The 19,359-nt window shown below is 37.2% G+C and overlaps 2 protein-coding genes across 2 annotated transcripts in view; both read left to right on the forward strand.

The window, feature by feature from the left end:
* The first annotated feature begins 425 nt into the window (after positions 1–425).
* Positions 426–9,708, forward strand: LOC107090747 (Fc receptor-like protein 5). The gene is made up of 8 exons (XM_015384307.1): positions 426–912; positions 993–1,019; positions 3,939–4,220; positions 4,302–4,595; positions 7,018–7,710; positions 9,351–9,407; positions 9,490–9,591; positions 9,680–9,708. Exons 1-8 carry the CDS (start codon positions 873–875, stop codon positions 9,706–9,708), a joined length of 1,524 nt encoding a protein of 507 aa, XP_015239793.1. The 5' UTR covers positions 426–872.
* A 3,059-nt stretch (positions 9,709–12,767) lies between these two features.
* Positions 12,768–19,359, forward strand: part of LOC107090765 (Fc receptor-like protein 5) — a 16,627-nt gene continuing 10,035 nt past the window's right edge. The window contains exons 1-6 of the mRNA XM_015384329.1: positions 12,768–12,858; positions 12,941–12,967; positions 13,045–13,171; positions 13,259–13,437; positions 14,631–14,811; positions 16,693–16,796. Coding sequence (XP_015239815.1) covers positions 12,828–12,858; positions 12,941–12,967; positions 13,045–13,171; positions 13,259–13,437; positions 14,631–14,811; positions 16,693–16,796 — 649 coding nt within the window. The 5' untranslated portion in view covers positions 12,768–12,827. The remainder of the gene's footprint in view (positions 12,859–12,940; positions 12,968–13,044; positions 13,172–13,258; positions 13,438–14,630; positions 14,812–16,692; positions 16,797–19,359) is intronic.

Consider the following 19,359-nt stretch of genomic DNA (forward strand, 5'->3'; position numbering starts at 1 on the left):
TTTTTTTTTTTAATTAGGTGTTTTCTGTGATGTTCAGAAAATGTTCAGTCAGACATCTGCACTTGTTGACAGGTATGTTGCTTCAATGAACAACAGCAAGGTACTTTATGTGTGTGGGATAGTGTTTTTTTTTTTTATGAAAACTAAAAGATGAATATTTTATTTTACTAAATTATCATTTAGTATATGTGTATTTATTTATTTTTTTGTTTTGTTTTATTTTATTACTAGTGTGAATTTATTATCTTTAATGGGAAGGTATGTAAACTTTCAAGCACAACAATATATACAGACATTTACAGCACACACAAACTACTCTCACTATCTTTGACTTCCATTCATCTCTACAGCCTAACCCGGGACCCTTTTCCCTAAACTTAACCATTATCTGTTCAATCCCAACCCTAACCTCAACCAAAACTCGATCCCCACCTTATTACTAAACATGATCCCTGACACAAAAACGTGCACTTTTTTTAAAAATCAGGGTAAACATAGATTATATGCACATTAATTGGGTGAGTTGTCATAGATTTAAACCAAAATCAACATCTTCTGTGATAACGGGAAATAAAGATGAAAGGATATGAGTTAAATGATATCAATTCATATCCCATAAATGTTAATCTAACATTATTCAATAGGCTGTGAGTACTTATGTGCTTGTTTATTGAACTGTTCGCTCCAAATGTATGTAAAGCCTCCTTGGATAACATCAATGCAATGCAGCAAAACATTCCCTCTGTTCTGTTATCTATCCACAACATATGTGTCTCAGCACCTTGCCATGACCCACTTCCACTCTTGCACAAACACTGAGACACAGACATGTATGTAGAAGGAACCGTGCAAAAGAAATTCATAGCCCTGTTATGAAGAACCATCAAGCATTATTTCTTTTGCCAATTTTGGGTGAGTTAATTGAACTATATTGAACATAAAAAAAAATGTATTTGCTAGTCTAATACTATTCCTTCCTTTTGTTGTTTTAGCTCTTGCATTTTTGCTCATCACTATAGGTAAGTGACCTATATGAAGCTCTGTTTACTAGTAACTAGGAAAAAAGGTAATACTTTAATATAGTTGATCTAAGCAATAAAAAGTTGTAAGAATATGTTAAAGTGGGATATTATATTTGGGGTTATATATTTGACTTCTTATATGTTAATATAGTGTACTTGTGTAAAACAGTAGTATTTTGAAGCATTTTATAGGCAAATATTCATTTTGAAAATACTAAATATCAACTTCTTGGCCAAATCCTGACTTAAAAAGGCCCTTTCTTTTCTCAGTTTTGTTTTTATTTTCTCAAGTTTTGTTTATCCTCCTCCTACATGACATCTAACTGCAGGTTCTTTGCGGGGTTAAGAAGCAGGACGATTCCACACCATAGATCCAAAATGTCTCACTTATGATCTTTGAGGAAAGTCATTACTACATCCACCTTATGATGTTGGAAAACCCATTGATCAGATCTAGATTGGCCCTGGAATATTGTAAGAACTTACTTTTAGAGGACCTTCCAAAGCCATTCTTCACACATAGCACTTTTCTTAGATTAAGGTTCTTAGACAAAACCTTCATTGGGTCTAACCTCACATGGAGAGCGGCTTGTAGCAACATGATTCCGTGAGGAAATCCCACTGACTTTTGCTCATCATGAAGCCTAAACAGCACAGCAGCACCTTCCCCACCTCCCGAAGTTCTTGATGATCTATATATCATGTTAAGTGCTTTCATGAGGATTGCTTTAGGATTACTGGAGGATTACTGGAGACAGTAGGCAGTTTGAATAAAAAAGTAGATCCAGATAATATCACAAATGCTCTAAAAATCTATATATAAATACAGTATTAGCGAGCTGTTGCTACTAAGGCTGCTATGTCAACAAAGAGGGAGATGAATGCATCCATTCGGCAACCATTGCTAGCAATGGTTTAAATTCTCTCTCTTTACTCTTTAAATTGATGGTTTCAGCTTCACTTTTTTACTGCTTTGTGTTAATTCGCAAAAAAAGCTACGAAAGCTCATTTTGTACAATTATTACAGTAAAAGCTGTCTCTTTTTTACTTTTTTAAAAGTAACTAATGGAGCCAATTATTGATTGTAAAATAAGATGGCATCGTTGCAGGCAGTCTTTTGCTGTCAATTTTATCTTGTTTATTCTGGCCCTTTGCGCGAGTGAAATCAGGTCTTTCTTGGTGTATTTCCAGACATTACTATTTTTAAGTCTGTTCGTAAACAATTTGGCTTCCGTTGATATAAGGGAACATACTGTTTTCCCCCAGTTCTCGTCCAAATCCCAGTTTATGTAAACCAAGTTTTGCAAAGCACTAACCACATGAACGATTATTGACCTGGCAAAGTGATAGAAGCTGAAGCTGGCATCCATTTCGGCCCGTTTTGTCTTGGCTTTTTCTGAAACCAGTTGATACTTTCCTGGGTTATGTTATTGAAACCCCCCTGCTTGTATTTCAGCTAGAATCTGCTTGGTAAATGCCAGACTACATTAACGCCGCATGCGATGCAAAATTGTACTTTTGCTGCTCGGCACACCACATAAACCAATCAAAGAAGCTGATCTAGGAGCGAGTAGGGAGACAAATACAGCTCTGCTGAAGCAGAGAATAATAGTCAGTCCTCTGAAACAGTTTATTAACGTCTAAATTAACTTAAAATGTCGAAACCTGCTAGCAAAATATGTTTGCTTTTATTATTCTGGTGCCTGCAGTTTGTAGCACATACATGAAAAACGCAAACATCTACTTCCAGCTGCCAAGAACAGTAGCTGAAAACCCCTAGCTGCTTATGGGAATACCCAGTGACAGCGCACCGCTGGAATGTGGGGATCTGATCAGCTCTGACAGCATGATAAACTGACAGCATAGACAATTTTGAGGTGGACTCACTCTCACTTAAAAATATATTAAAACTACTTTTTTTACCAGTTACCACAGCAAATATACCAAAGCCACCATCTTAAACTCCTTGTGTTCATTTTTAAGGTCTTAAAAAACCTAGCCTTGTTTAACTTGACAGAAGAGGATAGTTATGAAACTTTCTACTTTTTTACATTTGATAGGCTGCTTTCCTATAGCTTATTAAAACTCGTTAGAAAACTTACTCTTGTCTACTGGCCTTCAACCCAAGTTATATTTGCTCTGATTTCATTTCTACTGGTATTATTTTTGTCTGTCTCCTAAGTGTAATAAGCTCAGAACTGGGACAGAGAATTCAGGCGAGACAGACAGTGGATTACTTAAAGCCGTTTATTTTAAACACAGGAGCAGGCCGTAGGTCTGCGGGATCAGCAGCTAGAGCGTCTATGACTGAAGCTTTGTTGGATAGAAACAGGTTTAGTGACTGCGAATAATCTGACAGAGGCTGATTATGTACGTGTGAGTCACTAACCTGGTTTAACAGTTCAGTCCTGTGTCCAAAGAACGGAGATGGTTCCAGCAGGTCTACTGAACAGAAGCAGAGGGCGCTGTCAGAGATTTCCAGACGTGAAAAGCTGCAGAGCTGACAGGAGACAGGCAGGCAAATTGATAAGACAGAGGCAGGTGGGATCAGAGGTCCAAAGACAAAAATGGATCAGGATCGGACAATCAAAACACTAATGTACGCTAGAAAACTCTCGTCACCAAAGGCTCAAGAATAATCTATAAGCCGATGTTGGCTGGGAAACAGGGAGCTTTAAATAGGAAACCGGAACAGGTGGATCTGATGAGGAACAGGGCAAAGCTAGACAGGTGAAGGAGATCAGCAATCAGGACCAAAATGGTGACACTAGGTTGTGTATAGTGTTTCAAGTTTCTTAATTTATTATAATTTCTTAATTTATTATAGAGTGTTGAGTTTTTAATAATTTTATCATACATATTAAATATATTTTATTGTCTTCATTGTTCACCTAAAAATAACTGCACTTATTCCAGGTGAATCCGGTTCTCTTCGCCCAGTGTTGTCTGGTCCTGACAGAGCCTACCTCAATACCCGGGTAGTCTTCCGCTGTTCTGTCCCCAACCTGTCCTCTATGGTCAGCTACATGCTGATAAGGGATCGACGTTTCGTTGTTGGCAGAAATGTTGGCCGTCAAAGGAAAAACACTGCAATGTTTCCTCTAAAAGTCAATGCAGCTTCAGATGGGTCATATCACTGCAAAGCTTCAACTGAAGAAAGCCAAGGATTGAGCAACAGGATCAAACTGACCGTAGTCAGTAAGTAATAAGCTGGTGGATTTTTTTACAGAATATTAATCCTGTCTAATCAAAGTCTGATGCGGTTTACCTTCTTTCTAGCCCCACCATCTAATATCAGAGTGACCTCTGACCCCTACCCTCCGGTTGCATTCGAGGGGTCTCAGATTGTCCTAAGCTGTGATGCTCAACGTGGTTCTCACCTTAACTACACCTGGTATTTTAACAGGACCACAATAATGTCATCAACATCTGGCTTCAGCATTGTGGGGAACAAGCTAGTGATGGAGAAGGTGACTTTGGAGAGGGAGGGAAATTATAACTGCATTGCTTGGTCTATGGTGCAGCAAATCACCAGGTATTCAACCAGCACAGAAGTCAAAGTGACAGTCAAAGGTAAATACTGACAAAAACATGTAACGTAACAGAAACATACAGGTAAGGAAAGTGTCCAAATGAGGCTATGAATACAGATAATCCAAAGAAAACTTACAACTAAAAGTTGGAAAATCATGAATATGCTTTAAGGGACGGGGATGAAGGAAGGGGTTTCCAGGACTCTACTTCTTCTGGCTTCTTTCATACAACTTTTGGCTTTTTCAAAGTCTTCCATACACTGGTTTAATACCTCGTCAAGCACTCAAATAAGGCAGACCTGACCCTAATTGAACACTAGTCAAATTTATCCAGTCAAATAAAGTTAATTTAAAGATGACATTTTTTTTCTTTTCTAACATATACAGTAGTTTTCTCTCGATGTGACAAAGATGAAGCAAACTAGCGCAGCTTACATTTAAATGCAAGTGTTTCTTCCACATTTTAGGCCACCGTTACAACCGCTGCCAAATTCATCTGAACCTGCACTGATGCAGACTGACTTTTTAAGGGATGAACTGTCCACTCGCCCTACACACTATGTGCTTTGGACCAGCCCTAAATATGCCAGACTGGCTGAAACGTACAAATGCGGGGTTTAGTGGCACGGGGTGGTGTTTCGGGGCCAGTTTGCAGTTGGGCCCCTAAGAGGTTTAGCCTCAATTGAAATGACAGAATTTTGTGTGTAATCCAGTCAGGGGCCTACTTTCTTGATGGTTGCCTCAGTGCACAGAGATTCAAGCCTTAACCAGTTTTTCACATAAAGACTGCGAGGCAGCATCCTGCTGCTCCAGTGTGGAGGGGTTATCGTATTGGAGCATGGGCTCAACATCAAGTCATGAAATCAAGCGTATTTTAACACACTTTTAATTAATTTTAATAACTATATTTGAAGTTTAACTATGTATATTTGACCACTTATTTATGATGATCCATGGTCAGACAGATGGTCAGAACTGTAAAGACAACAGTAGGAAGGAGGAACAGGAGGACAAACCAGGGTCCAGGGTCAGAGCCAGGTGATCAGACCTCTAATTAAGCACCGGAGGGAAATCCAGAGGTCGAGAAACATGTCCAGCTTAGGCAACGGACAGGCAGACAAAGAGATCAGGGTCAGTTTGAACACTCAGGAAGTCAGGAATCAGAATGGAGGAAAATATCTCACCAATGGCTTGAAATAATCTGGCACTGATGTTTGGTGTGAAGGCTGGTTATATGGTTGCAGTTGGATGAGATGAGTAGTAATGAGAATGGGGCAAAGCAAAGCAGGTGTGTCTTGCAAGGAATCAGACCAACATGACACAAACTGCCTTTTTGACAAAAGTGGGAATGCTGCTGTGTGCCGAGGGACAGCTCATGACCCATTTACCAGTTGCCACAGGTAGGAGTCCAGGGACCACTACACTACTGAGGGGCCTGGCCCTGCTGATCTTTGCCAAATATCTCTCCCCTCTCTTAACGCACTTTCCTTTCTACATACTTTCAAATTATAACAAAAATAAAGGCCACTAGAGCCTAAAAATATTCTTAACAAACACAGAATTTATTTAGTGGATGAATAAATGTTAACTGATTCTCCTTCCTGACTGGAGGATGTATGCAGCACCTCTAGATTTACCAAGGGCCTCTAGTGTGTTTCCCAGACTTATGGTCACTTGCTTAGTCTGTCAGATTAGTTTGTGATGTTTTGATATTTCTTTTTTTTTTTATCTGTGGTATATGGTTTATAACCTAACATAGGTTTAAACAACTGCATCATTTTCTCCCTGACATAACTGCTGTCCCTTATTAATAAACCTGAGAGCCATTCAGAGAACAGATGGTTTTATATTGAGATATAATCACACCCAGTTGAACACTTTTTACTAAATAATGTAGTATTTTGTTTAGAGCCATTGCAATAATCTGTCTGAAAAAAAAAAAATGCAACAACTTTAAAGTTTTTTTTGTTGTCTTCCTTCCAATTCAATGTTACGCAATTCATGACGTGGCTGTAAGCTGAGAAACCTACACAATCTTAACAGCTTTGAAATAAAAAGGCTTGTTGGTCAGATTAAAAGTACCTTTTGAAACAACCTTTAAGCAGGTATTAAACAATTAAACCTCCCTGTTACAAGTGAGCTTTTCTCTCTACTGTTGCTGCATGCATTGTCACTGTGAGGGATTGCTGTCGAGTCAATGGCAAAGTGCAATGAGCTGGTTTTCCTAGATGGAACATTTTTAACCAATCAACTCTTTTATCTGGTTAAATTGTCTCTGTAATGTGCCTTGAGCTGACATGTGTTGTGAATTGGCGCTATATCAATAAACTGTACTGAAATTGAAGCACATTTTCCAGAAAGCCCACATTCCAGTGATGGTTGGATAAAATGGGGATTTATTTGAGTCCCTTCCAAGACACACTTTTTTCTTTTTACCTTCTCTTCTCTTTTCTTTTTTACAGTTAAGATCTCAAAACCAGAAATCTCCCTTTTCATTTTCAAAGAGGGGGATACTTACCTTGGAAATGTAACCTGCTGGTCTTCAAAAGGGACTCCACCAGTAAACTTCTCTCTTTTACTGGATGACACAGAGGTCATAACTGCCACAGCTGCCAAATCACTGGCTGCATGGTTTAAGATTCCTGTTGCCATTGGGCTGAACATGGGAGAGGCCCGATGTCGAGGGAGAAATGAGGCGCAGGACTTGAAGAGTGAGGCCCTCACTCTGGAAGTAGGTGAGGTTCACATTGAAGGTGTTTGCTTTTTTGTGACCCACACTCTTGGTTTCCTCTTTCAGCTCAATGCTCTTCTGTACTCCATTTCCATTTTGTTTCAAGTCCCGGTTGGAGGAGATGTAAGGTTGGAAGTTGACTATCTGTACACTGCTGAAGCCAAGCTGGACGCTGTGAAGCTTAGCTGTCACATCAGCAGAGGGACGTTCCCACACTTCTCCTGGCTAGTAAACAACACTATACTTCCGACTGAGTCCCAAAAGGATTTCAAACCTCAAACGTTCCTGTCCCACCAAAAACAAGGCCTCATCCTCTCTGAATTCAGCGCAGAGTATGCTGGGTATTACCGCTGTAGGGCCAGAGACAGCTATGAAGACTCTGGGCCATGGGCAGAAAGTGCAGCTGTGCTGGTCCAAATCACCGGTGAGATGGGATATTATTTAGAATATTACCTGATTTTCAATCAGTTTCATTCCTATTTCTGTGCAGTTTTGGCTAGAATACCCACCAGACTTCTACATTATAGATGTTTTCAATACTTAAGTTGAGGAGATACAAAAGAAAATAACTTTTGTAACATTCTCAATGTAGGCCAACTTCTTATTGAAAGGTAAATGCTTTGAACTTTTGGACAAAACAGGAAATATTAAAGAATGATTTGGCAATATATGCTGTGTTCCGGGCTCTGGAACCTATTGTATTACTTTAACTTCAATAAACTTTAACTATATTGCAGTGTTTTTGTCTCAACCCCAATTCAAAGCATTTTAAGAGCACCAGCCATGATACATGAGCTAATCCCTCACCCTTTTAGATGGAAAAGCTCAAGTTGGGAGTGGCGGCCTAGTGGTATGGCATAGAGCTTGGTATCCTGAGTTTCTGAGTTTGAGTCCATCTCCCACAGACTGACACTCTGGGTCTCTAAGCAAGACCCTTAAACCCACACTGCTCCCCAGGTGCTGCACAATGGATGGGTTAAATGCAGAGAGTTCATTTTGTTGCTCTGTACTTGTGACAGTGTAATGACAATAAAAGCTGGGAAAAACAATACAATTGGCAGGAAATGTTAAACTATCTTTTAATCAGTACAGAAAAATTTTAAATATACATGAGAACGCTTGATCCTTTTAAAATGAATATTTTTTGTATCCAAGTTACACAAAAAGTTCAAATTTAACAATGAAATCTTGGGGTGGCATAGTTTTAAGCTTTGTAGTTGCAGTGAAAGAAAGAGAAACAAAAATCTAAATAATTTCTGTTTATTTATCCTTTGCGAATTTAAAAACAAACACTTTACAATGAAAAAGCCTATTTAACTGAATCATACAGATGTATTCCAATTCAACAACAATCATTAATAAATTATTTAATTTTTAAACAACCCACTACTTTTCTACAATTCCACTACAATCCACAACTATTAAGCTGTTCCAGTCATCCACATACAGCGAAGATTAAGACTTTTTTAAGACTTTTCATAACAGTTTTATTTCAGATGTAGCTTTGAGTTAAATATTGGAATAAATAGATATTTGAAGAAGAAAAAAAAGTAGAAGAATACACCATCCCCTATGTTAAACATGGTGGTGGTAGCATTATGGTTTGGGAAAGCGTTTATTTAGCAGGATCAAGGAAGCCTATTTAGTTGAAAGGAGAATGAAGGAGATAAATACAGGACAATCTTAAAACAAATGTTAAAACAAATGCTTAATAATATGTTAGAATTAAAGATTGAAGATTAAAATGGTAAGTGGACATATGGACTTGAAAACTCATGTAACAGATGATTTCTGTGCAATATAGCTTTAGTTTGGGCTAGTTTACAAAAAAAAACAAAAAAAAAAAACAAAGCAATTAAGTTTTTTTGACTATCAAAAGCACACCACACTTTTCATATTTTTATTTAAAAACATCGAAGACCTTGGATATTTCCCCCCACTACAGGTTCATGCAAATTTCTTTGTGAACTATCACATCAATAAAATAAAATGAATCCAATTTTATGGTTGAAATATAATCTTTGGGTTTTCCTTTTTTCCTACCCTCGTTTTCTCTTCCATCAGAAGAAAACCTGAACTCAATGGCTCAAGCATCGTCCTGCACATCCACAATGTCCCAAAGTAAAAATTACATGATGCACTATTAATACACTTGGATGTTATGCAGAGTTACATTAATGACTTGGTATCTTCTGATCCACAGAGCTTTTTTCAGATGTTATCACCATAGTCTTCTGCTGCTTCTTTCTCTTGATGCTGGCAGTGGCTTCAGTCTGCGTTTACAAGATGTTTGACCAACCCCAAGGTCTGTGTGTCAACATGTGCAAAATCTGTCTTTGTGAAATGTGGAGTTGAATATTTTTCTTCTCTACGTGTGTCTTTTTTTTTTACAGCTTTTACCAATGTTTCTGCAACCAAGTAAGCTTTCCACTTTCTCTAAAATAGATTAATCTATGAATTAACGAGTCAGCAAGTTAATGCATCTGTAATGCGTATTTTTTCATTATTTCAGCACAATATCATTTCATCTCTCTGGACCCCAGTCTCAGTCTGTGGGTCTGCAAGCAGACACATTATCCTGTGATGTCCACAACCAGGTAAACACAGCACCAGAATTAAAATACTTTGTTTTTGGTGCCAAAAAGAACCCATTCAAGACAGAATATTGAGTATTGCTAAAGACTGAGTGTTTTTTTTTTGTTTTTTGAAAAACAAACTGAGGTTGTCTGTTGTTTTAATAGTGTGTCAAGCTAATAAAGATAGAGTAACAATAAAGTGGACATAAACTCTAGCTGTATGTGTAACAGTGTTCAGAATATTTTCTTATCACACCTTGTTCATGCTCTCAGAACTGTTAATAATTCTAGTATTGTTTAGTTTATCTTGTTTGCATTTTATTTATTTATTTAGTCAGGACGGAGCACATTAATGAACAATCTTATACTTCTGTACAGATTGTAAATGAGCCAGATTATAGCATAGTTGCTAATTTACATCTGTTGTCCTGAGGCAGGAAGACAAAACAACACAAGATCACATAATACAATATCAGGCAAAACACATAGACACACGTTCAGACAATGACATTTTGATAATACTCTTAGCTTGCATTGATTTTGAATGAAATTACTTGGATATACTTTATTTGAAACATTGTTACTTCAAAATATCTCCACAATTGTTATCAACCAGGCTTGATATGAAGATGCTAAAACCACAGGATGATTTTACACAAAAATTGAAACTACACAAGTAGCAGCATTAACTTATTGTTTCTTATTTAAACCTGGATGCAGCAAATATCTCGCCTGGTGAGCCAGACTGAGTTAATCATTATATAGTGCATATCAGTCCGGAAGGGAGCGGGTAGAGTCTCATTTCAAAGGCGGGACCAGGGTAGGACTTACAGAGCAGAAACAGATTAGTCGTTCCAATCTTCACAGATATAACAATTTTAAAAAGAATATAGCTGATATATTTGTAATTTGTAATTTTATTAAGGATCCCCATTAGCTGTTGCCATGGCAAACAGCTGATATAGGTAGTTTTATTAGCCAACTGTCAGATGGATTAATGATCCTGCAGTCAGCTGCTATCATGATAGCAGTTTACCAGCTGTAGGTTTTAAGCAGGGCGATTGATTTCAGTCCTTTAGTTTCTACATCACGACTCTACAATTTTCAAAATTAGAGATATTTCCAAATGCATATTTTTTGTAGCAGCTCTCTTTTAGCCAGCTGAAAAGAGTCATGGTCTGAGACAAGAATGGGGGTGCTACAGTATGGTACTCTTTGCTCTGTGCAGCTGGAGATTATAATAGTCGTCCCAGCCCTTCTCTCAATCCTCTTAAAAATTTAGTTACATTAAACATCCATTGCATCTATACATAAAAACAATAAAAAAATCTATTTCTGAATGATAGTGCTATTCATGTCTGCATAGCATAGTGAGCAGAAGTAAGTACTTTTGTAAACTCACCTCTGTCCGCAAAAATACAAATAGCTTCCTTTTAAAGCTGCATTCAGAACCATGATAGCTTGTCTATTTTCATTTTCTTTGTTTTTAGTCGTTGTTGACATATTTTGAAATTATTATTTTTATCTCTTTTAAATGGTTGAATGGCTTTACATTGTTTTAGTTCTTGATCAAACTTCTTCCATTTCTTTACTCCTCTAACAGTATTACAAAAGCTTGTTGGGATAGGAAGCATTCTGCTTCCTCTTCCTAGCTTCTTTTCTACTCTCGGGGCTATCCTCATAGCATTTATCATGGCGACCGCGGACGCTTATCCACCTTAGCTTAAGTCTCCTTATCGATTTCATATATTCAGAAAGAGCCCTTTGTTTACCTTGCAGGAAATTCGTACACACCGCAAGTATTTTTGTTATTGGCTCCGGTGTAATTTTGCAGCAGTGTCACAGTGCCACTGGAGGCATGGCATATGTCCTGATATCTACTTTTGATAGAACTTCTACTTCTTTTTAATCACCTCATTAAGTGGATATGTTAAACATAGCCAAATCTGTATTTTTATACTTAATCTTCACTTGCTGCAATAGATTTATAAGCCACTTTTGGTCATTTTGTTTTTTACAGTTCTCCTTTACATGTGATTTTTAGTCCTCTATTATACCTGAACATATTTACATTAAGGTTTATCTACTTTGGACCTCATCAACTTCTCGATATCACATTTTTTAAATGTCCTATTTATAGTGATATTTTTGTATTTATCAGTTATATCTTAGATAGACAATTTCTAATACATTTTTCATGACACCATTTTCAGTTTGCAATTACACTTTTTACATAAACACCATTAAAGGATATTTCTAGAATTATTTCATTGTTCAAAACATTAAGAAAGAAAGAATTATAGAAAGATGCAAAATACTTTAAAATATCTTTACACGATTAGATTGCTTTGGGGTTTTTTAATGTATCAGATCTATTTGATTTTTATCATTTTACTCATTTAATCTAAACTTTGCATTGTGTTTAACAGAAAAACAATAAGCAAAAAATACATGATTGTCTCTCTGTCTCCTTTTCAGACTGTTGAATTCACATTATGAAGACATCCAAGAATATCCTGATCCTTTTTAATCATTGTTTGTTTAAAATGTTTTAAATTATTTATCACATATGTATTCAATAATATTCTAAGATTCTGCTATTCCTGTCTAAAGAGCGAGAAATGGTATCTAACAACTACTGTATATTGCCATTTTTCAAATGAACATATTTTAAAGATGTAAATGTGTTTTTCCATTAAATAAGTGAAAGAAAAGAAAATTGTTTTGCTTCACTGTGTGTCTAATTTCTTTAGATTCAAATTTGATGTTTTCAGTCCAGCTTACCTGATGAGAAGGGCGTACTAGTTCAGGAGGCGTTGCGTGCTGCAGCCCTATCAGTTGCTTGCACATTTTTCTGACTGTGACTGTGGTGTCATCAGACACAGTTTCCACCCAGTTAAAACTGTCAGTTATTCTGCCCTGTTTTACATAAAGTGAAACCGCTTACAGTGTAAAAGACTCCAGCATGTTTGCTTCCACATGTTTGATCATCCTGGGTAAGCCAACCACCATAAACACTATCAGGCATCAAGTTTATTTATTAGATGACTTAAGTTGAATTCTTCCTCCCTCGTGTAGTGCTGTGGTGTTGCACAAACGAGAGCAGTGAGTAGAAATCTATCATTGTGTGCTTTCAGGTAATGTTATCTTCAGGTTCTTTAAGTTCAGATTTTTATTTACAGATGGGTTCCAGCTGGACAGACCACGTCTCCAGGGCCCTTCAGTGGCTTCGCTGAAAGAAATCGCTGTCTTTACGTGTGAGATTAAAAATCAACTAACTAATGAAACGATCCTTCTGAGATTATTCAAGTACGTACTGTCAGGTTACACTTTGAGGTAAATGCATTTGGTTTTTAAAAAAAGTTAAAAGGAGATATGTTATATTTCTGATCTCAGAAAGGATGACCGTGAAGAGATATTGGGAGAGTACTCCCTCCCACCCGATGAGGAAATCGGTGTCTTTCCCAGGGAAATCAAGGATTTCTATGAGGGCTACCTTGAGTGTGAGGCCAGCATACAAAACAACACTGAGATAAATGCTACTGTGAGCCAAGGACACTTCTTTAGGGTTTTTGGTAAGTTCTGTTTGGAATTTAGATTGTTTTTCTCATAAAAAAATATTTCATTTACATATAAGGTCTGACAAATATGACAATATAGGGTTACATAATATTATTAAATCATGTTATACAGTATAGTGCTGCTCAGTTTCGCAGTGGGTAGCTCTGTTGCCTTGCAGCAAGAAGGCTCCGGGTTCGATTCCCGGCCCGGGGTCTTTCTGCATGGAGTTTGCATCTTCTCCCTGAGCATGCGGTGGTTCTCTCTGCGTACTCCGGCTTCCTCCCACAGTGCAAAAACATGACTGTTAGGTTGGATTCTATAATCTCTCCTAAGGTGTGAGAATTTGTGTGAATGGTTGTTTGTCCTGTTTGTCTCTGTGTTGCCCTGTGGTGGTCTGGCAACCTGTCCATGGTGTAACATGCCTCTGCCCTGTAGATAGATGGAGATAGGCACCAGCACCCCTTCTGACCCCACTTGGGAGAAGCGTATACGGAAGATGGATGGATATTCAATATGATAGTGGATAACTCCCTTAATCTAATGACTGGTTGGGTTACAGCAACAACTGCAACCAAGCATTTGTGATAAATGTTAGATAATCTTTTACTGTGGAGGAGTTTTGGCACAGTCATCCTTGATGAAATGTTTTAATTACATAATAGTCACATATATACATTGTAACAAATCGAGACTCTGCATCACACTGATAACATCATACCTAAAATAACTCAACTCAAATGTATTCTACTGCATTTTTGCACCATATATTTATTTACTTTTGCACTGCTCCGAACTTCCACATCAATGCTTTTTTGCACCAAGTCTCTCCTACACTGTTTACATTTGATCACTGCTGGACTATATGAATGGACATGTTATTTACTGCTAAGATGCTGCTCATTCATTTTCAGAAAGCCGTATAAAGAAAACTGCATACACAGAGTGTATGCAAAATGACAATTAAAGTTGTCTAAGTCTAACTCTAACTAATTAGGTCACATTAGAGGGTTTTTCTACATGAATAAAATCAAATAGCGAGTAGGTACATGTCATCATTTAGGAAGCATTAACATCTCCAAAATAAACACAAAACATGGTATCAAAACATAGCCATCTTAAAAAATAATTTTAACAGAAAACAATATTTTGATTTTCTCTGTCCTGACAGCAGATTTTTAAAACCTATTTTGTTTTCACTTTTTTGTAGAGCCTGTCAGAGGTGCAGAAATTCTTCACGAGGGTCCAACAGAGATCTTTGAAGGAGACAAACTAGAGCTACAATGTAAAGCTGCAGCTGGAAGTAATGTGTACTATAAATTTTTTCTCAATAAGTATTCCATCACTAAACATCGCCAAGGAATGAATGACAGCTGGCTGATAATCCCAAGGTTAGTGCAAAATCCACGAAGAAGGTGCCACTACATCAGGAGATGCTTACCTTGGACAATATATGACAGATTTATGTCTATGATGTTTATTAACATGTTCTGATTATAACCATAAGAAAAGAATAGTACACTATTGCTATAAGTTCATATTTTACTATGTTGTAAACACAGTAATTGAATAAGCCAACAAGCCAACATCCAAACTGTTGCTCACACAAGACCCTAGCAGATACATTTAGTTTAACATAGACGTATTCAGACCTGGACCTTTTCTCTGTCATCACTGTAAATGTGTAAACATGAAAACAAAAAGTCATCTTAACAAACTGTTTGGGAGATGTTTGTTTTCAGGTCCTCGATGGTTGAAACACTAAAAAAGGGGTTTCAAAATGCATTAAATTATTGCAACAAGATTTGCGCTGGGCTATTTCGTTTGCCTGTCTTTTATGACATTTTAAATTTAATCTTGTTCAAATCAAAGCACAACAAGGTCTTAAAGGTTAAAATAGAATTTAAAGTCTCCATTTTAGTTGATAAGTGTTTGTATGCAGTGTTGTTTTCGTCAACGATGACGATGATGATGATGATGATGATGATGATGATGATGAAATTGATGCTTCTTTTTTCCATGACAATACCAAAAACTGAGCTAAAGCTAAATCTGCTGCGTCGGTTTGGTCATAACACCCAACTGACGTGCAGCACTGCACATTCTGCATAACCACAGATGGACCATGGCAGCAGCGGCAGGGGTGAAATAAGCCTGAATGGTCTATTACCGCATGCTCAACGCTGACAAATTCTGCTCTTCCAGCTGTGTTAATGCAGAAATGCGTATTTGCACTCACATAGCTCAGAGTCTGGGCTTCTCTCCCTCCACACTGACGGTTCGCTCTTAGCCTGATGGCTCTTCCAGCCCTCGCTACTTAATTAAATTTTTTTGGCCGATCATCTATCATCTAAGACAAGCATAAAAATTTACTTTGTCCAACTATCAAGATTTAATTTTTTCCCACTCACAAGAGGTGATTCGAATTCTTTAATTTCTACCAAAAAGAACCCCTAAGTTATATCCAAAGCAAATATGTCATTGCATACCGTTTATTTTTGGATAAAATCCCAGGTGAAAAAGTACATAGATCTTTTAATATTTCTTTCTTATAGTTCTTGTTTCTATATTTCAAAATTTAGCCAAATAAATATATACTGGTAAATAAAGCCAAAATTGCCAAAGTAGAAAGAAGAATGTTTTTGGTTCTTTGCTTTTTTTTTGGAGGTAAGAAGATTTTATTGATCTGTGTGTAATGCATAATTAATTGCATATTACGAAGTGTTTGCTTTTGGATGGAAACTTTGTATGTCTAAAACCATTCCTTTATTGTACATTTTGCTAGCTTGTCTTTCTGCTATATTAACCAATATGATGTGTTGAACTAGTTTTGCTATTTTCACAGCTTTTGTGAGACACTATTTCATAAAGTAGGGCATTGATTCATGAAAAAAGTTTATTTGGATTCTATAAATCACAGTTTTCTGCTCAACAGCAATGATGAACTGCAGGGCAGCATTCTATACCCAGCAATCTGGGCAAAACTGTCAGTCTGGTAAAGAATCTGGTTGGTAGTCGGAATTGTAAAGGTTAACTGTTATATGAAGTGCAACATATGACTAATACTAGACTAACATCTTGGGTTTTAGTCTAGACTAAAACTATCACATATAGTAATGACTAAAATATGTCTAAAACTTATAACAGTTTTCATTGAGAAGACTATAACTAAGACTAAATCTAAGATGGCTGTTAAAAACAATACTGTTTTTACGAGTAGTAAAACTAGAGGTATGAGACTAGAGAAATGTAATAATCTTTGTCTTTCACAGAGTGTCCTCTAAAGACGGCGGCACCTACAGCTGTATGGCTTTAAACCAGTTCAATGACACGATCTTCCATTCCAACAGCTCGGGCATTGTTATCACCATTAAAGGTTAGAATCCATCTATATTAAGTGTTGGATTACACAAAGACTTGTAGAGGTATCTAAACCCCTTGAAAGTTTACTAATTTTTGCATGTTCTACTCACAAAATTAAATGTTTGTTCATACCAAACTAGTGCACTCCCTTACCCATCAATAACTTCTAGCCAATCAGTTTTCACATTGTACAGTAATGTTATTATAGATTATCCATTCTGTATGTCTCCTCACTGCAGTCTGGACCTATTTTATGGATGATTTCAATCAGATTGACAAACACAGGACAGACTTAATGAAGGAAAGTTTAGAAGATTACCAGCAGCTCAATTCCAATTCTGTTTATTACAGTATACAGCACCAATTCACAACACATCAACTAAAGGCACTTTATAGAGATAATTGAATTAGATTGGTTAAAGGTTTCTATCAAGGAAAACCATCTCATTGCATCAAGTCATGGCTGTGCAGGACATGATCCTCCTGGATGAGCTTGTTGCAACAATAGTAGCTTGCATTTAGTTTGACTTTTCAGAAATCTATCAAACCGACCATGCATGCAGCAACAATAGAGAGGAAAACTCCCTTTGAACAGGAAGATATCTCCAGCGGAACCAGAATCTGACTCAGTATGAACGGCCATCTGCTGAGGCCAACTGGGGTTCGAGGAGACAGATGCAGACAGAAAGATAAGCAGAGATACAAAAGGTAACTGTAAACCAGCTCCACAGGCGGCCCCGTCCAGGAAACACACAGCCAGGCAGACAAACTCCGATGATGAAAGAGAGCACATCCATCCAGTCACAGTCAGAGAAACAGGAATACACTGAAAAACAGGCTGATCTCCAACATCTATATAAAAAAAAAGGTGTTGATGGCAGCAGCACAGCTGATATTTCTCTCCAGGATGGAGTCACAGTCAAACAGGAACAGACCAGATGATGCCACTATGAGAAAAAGCAGAGAGAGCAGAACGGATACTGCAGAGTGGGTGAATAGAGATAGAATGAAGCACAATGATGAAAAGGGGTCCCTATGTTCTCCAGCAGTCTAAGCCTATAGCAGCATAACTATAGAGTTAGCTCAGGATAACCTTAGCCACTCTAACTATAAGCTTTATCAAAAGGAAAGTTGTAAGCCTATCCTTAAAAGTAGACAGGGTGTCTGCCTCATTGATTGGTAGTTGGTTCCACAGGACAGAATATTTCCAATATGAATCTATAATACAATACGACTTCTGCTAGCACCACCAATGGTCTGGCCTGTTACCAGGGCTGGGTTGAAAAAAATCAATTAATCAATTTGAATTTATTTTCCTTTCCATATCCATATTGATTCATAACACCCTTCATTCAATCTTTTAAATATGTCTTTTCCCTAAACCACCATGTGAGTTATCAGGAGACAATGTGAGTTCTCGTTACCAACAGTGTGAGTAGTGTAAAAAAAAAAAACAGGATTGAAAAAAACCCTTGAAAGCACCACCAACAAAATCGGAAATGTTTCCGATTTTTAAAAGATGACAGCAGCAATGAACTGGATAAGAGCCGAATGGTATGCAAGAGTGGTCAAGTATGTGGCAACACAACGAACCTTTTAATGACACACCACCCGCAAACCCTATCTGCCCCGAAGCAAATGCAGCTTGAGAAGTCATTTGTGTGCAAGTTACCGGCAATCTCTCTGTGAGCCCAGAAAATTACGAAGGCTGTCACTACATTTATCTGTAAGGAAATTTAACCCCACAGCGTGGTTGAAGATAACAGCTTCTGTGGCCTTGTGAGAATTCTGGAGCTACTCTATGTTTTACTCACGTGCAGACAGTTACGTGAAGCATCAATCCCAAAAATGAAGGGGTGGGTGTAATATAACCATTACATGTTATATCATTATGATAAAGATTGGTTTTGCAATCACTCACATCTGCACAAAAACTTTGTGAGACAGTAAACGGAAATTAAGAGAGTTTTTTAAGTTTGCAATGTTTTGTAGGCACTTTATTTATGCAGCCTTTGCTGTGGTGTGAATTTATTTACATTTTTTTGTATTTTTGTTTTGTTGAATAAAAGGTAGGCTACATGATGAATGTGGATGCATGAGGTGAAAGTTTAATTTTAATATTCATAATTTTACTAAAGGTAGTTTCATTAGTTCTTTAGCTAATGACTTCCATATCCAAGTAAAATTGTCCTTAACTGATTCAAAAATTGGACTGATTCTAGTTTCGAATCAAATCGATTTGACTCCCATTGCTATTTATTATTAGAATTTTAGTATTATCATTAATATAGTTGTATTATTTTATACAAAAACTATAGTCAAAAAAAAAAAAACATAATTCAGGTTCGAATAGTTATAGAATAGTTATAAAAATGTACATTTAGGTTTTGTTCCCTCTGTCATCAAATGCATGATTGGACTAATTTCAATCAGTGTTCTTTCCATTTCTTCAAAAGGCATGAACAATGCATTTAATAATCAGTCAAATTCTCCTGTTTAGACAGAGGCTGCCAATAGAATACCCTCTGAGAGGCAACGTAGGTGTTCGTGTCCCAAGGTTTTATTCCCTAAATGTT

This window comes from Cyprinodon variegatus, unplaced genomic scaffold, assembly GCF_000732505.1.
Source record: "Cyprinodon variegatus isolate N-32 unplaced genomic scaffold, C_variegatus-1.0 Scaffold310, whole genome shotgun sequence".
NCBI lineage: Eukaryota > Metazoa > Chordata > Actinopteri > Cyprinodontiformes > Cyprinodontidae > Cyprinodon > Cyprinodon variegatus.

What these genes read in the sequence shown, in the direction of transcription:
- LOC107090747 (XM_015384307.1), top strand. Translation starts at nt 873, where the DNA reads ATGAAGAACCATCAAGCATTATTTCTTTTGCCAATTTTGG. An exon ending in ATTTTTGCTCATCACTATAG is followed by an intron (nt 1,020 to 3,938) that starts GTAAGTGACCTA and finishes CACTTATTCCAG; the next exon opens with GTGAATCCGGTTCTCTTCGC. An exon ending in TGTGCTGGTCCAAATCACCG is followed by an intron (nt 7,711 to 9,350) that starts GTGAGATGGGAT and finishes CTCTTCCATCAG; the next exon opens with AAGAAAACCTGAACTCAATG.